The 9,892-nt window shown below is 44.4% G+C and overlaps 1 protein-coding gene across 1 annotated transcript; it reads left to right on the plus strand.

Annotated features, from left to right (window-relative positions):
- The first annotated feature begins 4,250 nt into the window (after positions 1-4,250).
- On the plus strand, positions 4,251-7,032 carry MOS (MOS proto-oncogene, serine/threonine kinase). The gene has a single exon (XM_039702917.1). It carries the CDS (start codon positions 4,301-4,303, stop codon positions 5,348-5,350), a length of 1,050 nt encoding a protein of 349 aa, XP_039558851.1. The 5' UTR covers positions 4,251-4,300; the 3' UTR covers positions 5,351-7,032.
- The last annotated feature ends 2,860 nt before the right edge of the window (positions 7,033-9,892 follow it).

Below are 9,892 nucleotides of genomic sequence, written 5' to 3' on the forward strand. Positions count from 1 at the left end.
TTGGCAGTGTGTGTTTGAAACTTGATCTTATTATTTATAAACTAGGGTTTAACCTTTTAAAATGTTTATTATTATTATTATGTCTCAGCAGTAAAACACCATCACAGTTCTTGCAGATGTACTTTTTTCTTGCATTTGGGTTTACCTTTCACTGCTTTAATGAAAACTTGCTTGTATTTGCAGTTCCAAGGTGTCATTTGTCTCACCAAAACAGCCAAACTCTGAAACATGAACTGGATTCTTTTCTGGCTTGTTCTTTTGGGGGGGCGGGAGAAAAAGAAAAAACCAAAGTTGTTAATCAGTGGCCTATCTTCAGAGCAAGCCTGTGTAGGGACTGGCTCCAGACAATGCTATCACTTACACCTGTGTAATTGATCATATCAGAATTCCTTTCAGGCAACTCTGAATATCATTTGAGGTCTGTGAGGTGTGGCCGGAAACAACATTTGGACTATGAAACTGAGCATGAGGAGAATGTAGGTTCATCATCAAATCCTAAACTGAGATCTGACAGACTAACAGTAGAAGAAGAAAAAAGAAAACTCTTGGTTTCAAACAGAGAAGAAAACCTCTCCGAAGTCATTAAGCCACAGGCTATGGAACTGTCTTGCTTTGAGTAGGACTGTAATTTAAGTACTGAAGAGCTCCACTTGGCTCCCTTAGCAAGGTTACAAAGTAACCTATTAGAAACACAATGCTACCTCTGTATTGGGAGGCAGTAGAAGCCTCTGGACAGGCAAGCCTTCAAGGGATTGTTATATAGTACAACCACCAAATGTACAAATAGAGTAATCATTGAGAGGTAGATAACTATACACTCCTGAACTCTGAAGTCAGTTCCAATCCCCAGCCCTGTCCCTCTTGTTTTAGACAAAACTGACTATTAAGCACAAGAGTGATGCGCCTTGATGAAAACAAAACTGGTGTTTGATACATGCCCTGTGCTGTGCTGGGTTATATCCATGCCAGCCCTTTAAGGCCCTTGATATCAGGGCTGACTTCTGTGCAGTGACCAAACCAACAGCAGCAGTAACTAAGAACAGTGGCAAACAAAGAGTCTCTATATTCCTGATATGCAAGTGAAATATGAATGGGGGAGCCCAGCGAGATTCTGTATTCCATCTCATCCAGAAGCACAGACCAGATTGGGCAGCTGGTGCAGCACTGGGTGCACAGGTATGTTTCACTTGCAGAAATGCAACCCCCAAGCTTGGAACAAACCCATTGATGCTGCAGTTTATTGTAGCTGTGACATATTGGAGCGCACAGGACTGTGTGCTCCCTCCTGTCACTTGTGAAAGCTCCTGTTGCACTCTGTACTGATGACTTCTGGCTCCTACAGCTTCCTTTTCCCCCATGGAAAATGCAGAGCAATGGGAGCAGGTGGTTGGAGGCTGCTCAGGGATGCCCCAGGGAAGGGTTAGGGTTAGGGCAGAGTGTCCCCAGCAGCCCTGCTCCCCTCTGCAGGTGGCTCCCCAGCATCACTGGGAGCTTACCCATGGGAGCCAGCCTTACTGGGAGCTAAGTGGGGCCATGAAGCTTAACATGGACCTCCTACAGCGACTGTGGCTCCTGGGAAGTCACTGGGCCAAATCACCAATTGATTACAGGAAAGTGGTGTTCATTAAGAATAAAAGCCTGCTTGTATTTAAACCAGATTTAATTGTATTCACACTGAAAGACTCTGGATGTTCCCTTCCTTCGGTCCTCAGCCATAAGATTGAGACACTTTACATCCCAGAGAATGGCCCTCTTCCTGTTAAAAAAATCAGTGTATTCCCCAAGAAAAATACAACAATGTCTACAATGGCAGGGCAAAACAGAAAGATTTCTGACAGAAAAGGGTAACAGAAAATTATAGCAAAAGGACAGCTGACAGATGTGGACATGGAGCTTGGAAATAGTAATGTGGAAGGTCTGATACAGCCTTTCGAATGTGATTTTAATAAAAGAAATTTGGAAACAGCCCTAATTCTGTCTATTTTATTAACATAGATTTTATTGCTGTTTTATATCATCAGAAAGGCTGCTATAGTTGTTAACATGTCTATGCTCAGTCTTTTCATCCACACATCCTTCTACGTGTGCCTCTCCAGACCCAGTTTTCCCTTTGAACTTCACTGCCACCATAACCTGGTAAAAACAGGCTTGGAGAATTCAGAGCAGAAATGTCTTTCTGGTGCTTTTACATGCTGTATGGCACAGAAGCCCGCTGAAGAATTGGAGCCCTACTAGCACTCAGAAAACAGGCATAAAAATATTTTCTCTCTCTTAGGTAGCTTTGTCCACTTTCTACAGCTTTTCATTTCCACCACAACTCAGCTGCCTAGAAGACTTTCTCTGCAAAGATTGGAAATGAAGACTTCTACATACAGGCTTAACATCATAGTGCTGCCCAAGAAAGGAAAGTTAATACCTGTTGTCTCCGTGGCTTATTTCACTGTGTATTTAAAACCACACTAAAGATCCTGTGGTCCTCTCCCACCCCCAAAACATCCCTGTGTAACTGATGATGATCCAGAGAAATGCCCCGGAGCAGGGGTAACAGTAGGATATTACTTGATTGGCTCATGCTGTACAACAGGCAGTGGTAGCCCCTGAAGGGTCCAGGGGCCTCTAGCACTGCCACAGTCCCTTCTGGGAGGAACCAGGAAAGAGGAGCCTTGTGCTGTCAAGCAGCCCCATCTGCAGGAACTGTGCCACCCATGGCCCTTGAGACGCCTCTTGGCATCCCTTCGTCTTTGCCTCTCACTTGCTAACAAGTCCTGTTAGCACCTGTTTGTCTAGGTCTCCCCCAGCCTGTTTCACACTGCCAGATGATAACCCAAATTCTCCGTTCCCACTCATCTGTGGTCCAAGTTTGTTTCCCTGTGAATTGCTGCAGCAAATTTCTCCTGATTGTCCTAAATCTCAGTACTGGGGAAGATCTCCATCATTGCTTCACTGAGGAGTGATGTCTTTGAGACCCCCCAGTCCAGCTGATCCAGAGTTCAGGGAGGGTCAGGAGATCACTTTGGGACATCAGATTTGTGTGTTAGGGTGAAAAACTGACCCCATCTCAAGGAGAAGAACACTCCAGTTCTGCTTGCACATGGTCTAGGTACTCTTGAAATCCCCTCTCAGCAGCCTGCAGTCAACATTATGCACATCCAGATTTTAAAAAACCAAAAACAAACCAACAGAAATTAAAAGAAAACACCAGGACTGCCTGCAGAGTCGGTGCTGCCCAGAGATAAATCCTGGAGAAAGAGGAACTGTCAGTCCAAAGTCCCATGGCAGAATCTGTACTGAAAAATCTGATACCCAGAGGAAGGTTCTGAAGAGTGAGGAGGTAGGAAATAGAAAGATACTGGAATATTCAAAAATCCTTAACTGTATATGTCCCATAAGGGTGCTCTGCTATCTGGGCAGTACAGCTGGTACCAAACACTGTGGCAGTAAGCACGAGCACTGCAAATATGTGAGAGGGTCAAAATTTAAAAAATGTCCTTAAAAATCACATGGGCCACTAACACAAAATTATGCTTCTTTGATTTCTGCCAGAACAGCCCTGTAAATTCAGCAATATTTTTTCTAAGAAGGATCTAGAAATAAAACACACACCTGTAGTACTGCATGGGGTGTGATGGGAAGATGACCAAATACTTATGTGTAATTCTAGTTACTGTATCCAAAGGATAATGCACAACAATAATTTATCTTTATGCTGCTACTAAGGTTGCAGTACTGCATGGGCAAAGCTGAGTACCCAAACCAGTCCCCTTGTCCCAGTCATGTTTAAGTGGTAGGGTCCTACAAACACAATTTTATATTTATGCCTGCCACAGCATCATCAAACATTATCACTCACCACTTCAGCTTCTTCCACTGAGAAAGACTTTGAGCTGTTTAATGCACCTGATGCTGATCATTCCTGCCTGAAGCCATGGTTAAATGCATTCACCTGTCAGTGCTTTATTTACTTCTGGGGCATTTTGCTAGAGGCATTCAATGGGCAGAACATATTTCTTTTTCTTTTGAGATTAGAAATTATGTGAAATACTTATGAGTTAATAATTTTTTAGCTTTAAATCCGTTGGCCTTGACTTTCTAGAGATTTGTTTCAGGGCTGGAGAGGAATGTTTCCAGGTGAACCTGATTTGGTTCTGACAGTTGTGACAGATGTAGTTCATTTGGGGGAGGGAAGGAAAATAGTGAAGGGAGGATAAAAGGCTTTGGAAGGTGGTTTAGAGTCCTTTCTGTCAGGGAAGCTTTCCAGTCTTCTGTCTTAGTAGCTGCCTGTTGTTTTCTCCTTCATATTATGCCATCACCTGTTCCTCTTAATCGTTTTCTTTCTTTTGAGTATTCCCCCTCCGCAAATTTGCGCCCCTGCAGCAGCCCTTTAGTTATCCCTGGCAAAGACAGCAAAAGCTTTTTGGGGGGAGCCTCTTCAACCAGGACTCATCGCTTGCCCTCACGCCTGTCCTGGTGCTCCATTGACTGGGAGCAGCTCTGCCTCCTGCAGCCCTTAGGATCTGGGGGCTTTGGCTCTGTCTACAAAGCCACCTACCATGGTGCAACGGTGGCTGTGAAGCAGGTGAAGAAGAGCAGCAAAAACCGGCTGGCATCGCGGCAGAGCTTCTGGGCTGAGCTGAACGTGGCCCAGCTCCAACACGATAATGTGGTACGTGTGGTGGCTGCCAGCACCTGTGCCCCGGCCAGCGAGAACAGCCTGGGCACCATCATCATGGAGTATGTGGGTAACATCACTCTGCACCATGTAATTTATGGCACTGGGGATGCATGGAGACAGGGGGAGGACGATGAAGAAGGATGTGGAAGGAAGGCCCTGAGCATGGAAGAGACCGTGTGCTATTCTTGTGACATCATGACAGGCTTAGCCTTTCTGCACTCACAGGACATTGTGCACTTGGACCTGAAGCCTGCAAATGTTTTCATCACTGAGCAGGGAGTGTGCAAGATTGGAGACTTTGGGTGCTCCCAGAAACTGGAGAAGGGCTCGTCCCAGAGCGCCCGCGTTTGCCAGCAAGGGGGCACGTACACACACCGTGCCCCTGAGCTCCTCAAGGGGGAGAGGGTCACTGCCAAAGCGGACATCTACTCGTTTGCCATCACCCTCTGGCAGATGGTGACGCGGGAGCAGCCGTACCTGGGCGAGCGGCAGCACGTGCTTTACGCCGTGGTCGCCTACAACCTGCGCCCTTCGCTGGCCGCCGAGGCCTTCCAGGGGTCAGCGGCCGGCTGCACCCTGCGCGGCATCGTCAGCTGCTGCTGGAAGGCCAACGCAGAGGAGCGGCTGCGTGCAGACCAGCTGCTGCCCAGCCTCAGGGCCCTCAAGCAGAGCCTCTAGGACAACTCGGCACTCTTTATATTCCTTGTGTCCACTTTTCTTTCCCTCTACTCTTCCTCTAACTAGTTTAGCCACTGTGAGATCTAAAGGTTTTGTTGCTGATTTTTATACTTGAAAAAAACAAACCCCAAACTGTTTTGATATAAGAAAATTTAAAATAAAGAGATTAATGGAACTGGGGTTTTATCCTGGAAGGGAATAGTGGCAAAGATGAAGATGCTGGCAGACACAATTTTTGTCTGGTTGATGTGTTGTGTGCTGCCTTGCTCACTAGGAAATGTGACGTGCAGAAAAATTATTGGTTGTAAGTAAGTGAAGTACAAACAAGGGTCTGCTTTTGGAAGGTTCTTTATGCATAATACCTTTTGGTATTTTTAAAATGTCAAATATGAGTAGTTCTTGACACCAGCTAGGGTAGTGTATTTGAGCTTTTCCTGTTCACTTACCAAGGAATGAGTATGTATTACAAATGCAGAAAAATAAATACAGTGTGTCAGTGGTCTATTTAACCCGTTCTTAGATGTGTTAATTTCAGTAAGTATACTGCTTCTGATACGGAAAATGTGAACTACTCACATACTCCTTGAAATAAGGAACCTTTTTGTCAGTCTAAGCCTACTAAGAGTAAGAAGTTGTATTAACAACCTGTCCTTTTTATAAGGCTTCCCTGCTATGAGGTGTGTCAGTAGCAACTTGCTAGTTGGAACACTGTAAATTTTGAAGCATTGTGAGATTTTGTGCAGAACAGAGTTTAAAAAAAAAGTAGGGGGGAAAGAATGGTCAAGTGAGGATTATTTTGCTTTATAACACATGGCTCAGTATTGGACAAGATACTGGAAGTACTGAATAGGAAGTTTGCTTACAGCAGTAATAATGTTCCTCTGCCGGTGCTCAAAGCATGCACTGTTGAACTATCCTGTGCACGGCTTATGTCTTATCTGCTATCTTTCCTAATCTGGTTGTAGTGTGTCTGGGAAAGGAAGTGCTGTAGGCAATGCTGAAGACAAAAAGCTCTGATCCCTGACTTATCAGAACTGATAATTGTACATCTGCACCCTTATCTGGAGCTGCCTGCTGTAGATGATATTGCCATTCTGCTCAAAACCTCCGCTTCTTTTTAAGACAGGAGGAAGAATGATGTTTCAGTCAAATTGATTTTTCTTCTTTACCCTTCCTCCCCCTTGCTTCCATTCTGGAAAAAAAAAAAATCCCAAAGGAATTGAGCCCGTTTCCTGATTTCTGACACACATCTGTTCTTAGCCCCGTGAAATCCTGGAAATGAGCAACTATGTGAATTTGAGATGATTCTGTAGGTCTTTATGGTATTTGGGTTGGTAATTGAAATTAATGGTTTATAAAGCATATCTAAGCTTAACTATTTCTTGGTCTTCTGTCCCCTTTAAGTGGAAATAGAAAATGCTGGCTGGAATAAAAAACCCTGAAGTAAATTCTGGAAAAGTTTCCTGTGTTTCTCTTTCAAAATAATTATGCTATAGAACTAGATTTTTTTGTGTGTGTGAGTGTTGTATAACTTATTTAATAAAGAAGTTGTTTTATAGAAGTTATCATAAGTCAGTTACCTTTTGAAATGATTAGCTGAGGGCATGCAAGATAAATTTTTAGATAAAGCCATTGATGTGCCTTACCTTAACATCAAGCAATAAAAATGTTTCTACAGCTTTGAAAATAATAAAAAATCGAGTTAATTTTTTTAGTAGTTCCTAAATGCTTGTGTTGTATTTATTTTGCTAGTCTAGAAATCTTGCTGCTTATACTGCTAGAAATCTGTGATTTTTTGCTTAATGATACTTTAGCATCAACAAGTGCTACTTGAGCCTCTGTGAAAAATCAAGCACCCTTCAAATTCTCTCTTGTACTTGACAGAAGGATACTGAATGGCCAAGGTCTGCTCTTGAAGTATAATCAGCTCTGCAGATGTTTCTGTCAGTTTTATGGTGCTCTCTTTTGATAGTGTGAGAGAGAACTCTGCCCAGCACTCAAGATGTAGGCACACCATACTCTGCTGCTGTAATGATGGTCTCTTTTTTTAATTAACTTCAAAGGTTTGTTTTATTTTTTGATTGCTAATGAGCTCTGAGTTAATACTAACCAAGAAATAGCTCAAGCCTAACAGCTCAGAATCCTTGGTTCTATGTGGGATGGTAAGTTTGCCTGTTTGCCTCACTTTACACCAATATACCTTGAATTTCTTTCTGCCAGTTTGTAGTTGGCCCTTGCAATTAACTCCACCATTAGCAAATTTGTTTATATTCTGGCTCTCTGTCTTGCACTTCATTTGTGGATGTGCTGGGCAGCAGACTGAAACACCAGTGGGGACTTTCTCCTGCTGAGAGAACTGACAGTTTTGCCCCCTGTGCCTATCTTTTGACTTATCCAGCCCCGGGTTTTCTCTCCTAAATGTGGCTGCTTAGTACCTTTCAAAAGTTTGTAGTGAAGGATTTTTCAAATACCTTTGGAAACCCTAAGGGAATATATCAATCTGTGCCTTATCAACATGCTGTCACTGCTCCTAAAGAATTCCAACACCACTGTGAAGTGCAATTCTTCCAATGAAAGCAATATTGGCTCCTTCTAAACAAATCATGTCTATGTATCTGTTATTTCATTTAATACACAATCTGCTAATGCATCTTGTACAGATGTCACTCATGTAATTAGGAAATTTATTTTTTAAAGACTTCCCTGGGATATGATCCGAGGGAAGGGAGAACAACAGAGAAGAAGGGCCAACAACACCTGGTTGATTTTCAAGGATTGCCTTCTCCAAGCTTAAGACTGGTCCATCCCCATGAGCAGGAAATCAGGTAAAGGTGTCAGAATGCCTCCAAGGATAAACAATGAGCTTCTGATTAAACTCAAGCATAAATAATAACTACACAAGCAGTGTGGGGTCTGAAGCAAAGAAGATTTACTATTGATAAAGAAGGATCAGGTTAGGGAACACTGAAACAAACAAGGCATACAGAAGTTCATTTGCCCTGATGGGATTCATTCACAAATGCTGAGGGGGCTTGCCAATATCATTGCTAGGCACCTCTAGGCTGTCCTTGGAAGATCATGGTGCTCAGGAGAGAATTCTGAGGTCTGAAAGAAAACAAATGTAACTCCTGTCTGCAAGATGGCTAAGAAGGAGGATATGGAAAACTTACAGTCAGTCAACCTCATCTAAATCCCTGGAAAATTGGTGGAGCAAACAACTGGAAATCATTGCTAAACATATGAAGGACAAAAAGTGGTTTGGAATAGTCATTTATGAAGAGGAAATCATGCTTGATGAACTTTGTAGCCCTTGGCCATGAGATTACTGGGTGCTGGAGGGCAGTGGTGGTTGCTCATCTTGACCTTAGGGAGGTTTTTAGCACTGTTTGCCGTTACATCCTCACAGAGAAGCTGATGAAGTACTGACTAAATAGTGAAAACTGAAAATTAGCTGAGCTACTGGGCTCACAGGGTTGTGGTCAGTGGCATGAAGTCCAGTGGGAGACCAGCCATTAGTGGTGCATCCCAGAGATCAGCCCTGCGCCCAGTGCAGGCCAACATCTGCAATCACGGCTCGGATGATGGGATGGAGCACCCTCCGCAAGTTTGCAGGTGATACAGAATTGGAGCAGTCAATACCTTGGATGGTTGTGCTGCTGTTCAGAGACAAATCTGCTGATGGCATCCAGTGCAACTTGGATGGTTGTGCTGCTGTTCAGAGACATTCCCGAGCTGGACAAATCTGCTGATGGCATCCAGTGCAGGGAGCTGCAGCGTCTGGCCCGTGCACCAGGTCGCACCCGTGGCCGGTCGCTTGGGAAGGAGTTTCTCGGGAAGGACTTTCTCGGGAAGGAGCTGGAGCTGCCGGCATTCCCGAGTTGAAGTGAGCGAGCGATGCACCCTTGCGGCAAAGGCGGCCAACAGCACCTGGGGCGCTCCGAAGGCTGCTCCAGCTCAGCCAGCGCGGCTGGGGGACATTGTCCCCGCTCTTCGCTGGGACACGCGTGGGGAAACGTGGTCGCCTCAGGGCTCTGCCAAAACAAGAAAATCGCGGATGTACCGGACCAGGAGTGCAGCAAAGGGACATTAAGTCGATCACAGGATTGGAACTTCTGCATGTGAGGAGAAACTGAGAGATGGGAGTGATCAGTCTCAAAAAAGAAGGCTCAGGGGGATGTTACCAGTTCGTAGAAATACTCATGGGAGGCAGTAAAGATGGAGCCAGTGTCCTCTCAGTGCTGCTCAGTGGCAGGACTGGATGTAATGGACACAAATAGGAGGACAGGAAACCCCATTTAAATGCAAGAGAAAACATTCTTGCTGTGAAAATGGTCAAACACTGGAGCAGGTTGTTGAGAAGGGCTAAGGAATCTTCATCCTTGGAGACACTCAGAAGCCAGCTTGACAGGGTACTGAACAAGCAGCTCCAGCTGACCCTGTTTTGGAAGGGGTTGGACCAGACAGTCTCCAGAGGTTCCTTCTAGCCACAGAAGTTATCCAATTATAATAACATTTATAGATGTTTGAATTTCAGACATCTCC

This window comes from Passer montanus, unplaced genomic scaffold (genome assembly GCF_014805655.1).
Source record: "Passer montanus isolate IOZ18808 unplaced genomic scaffold, ASM1480565v1 scaffold16, whole genome shotgun sequence".
Taxonomy (NCBI): Eukaryota; Metazoa; Chordata; class Aves; order Passeriformes; family Passeridae; genus Passer; species Passer montanus.

Coding starts and splice junctions, on each gene's coding strand:
- MOS (XM_039702917.1), top strand. CDS start 4,301: ATGCCATCACCTGTTCCTCTTAATCGTTTTCTTTCTTTTGAGTATTCC.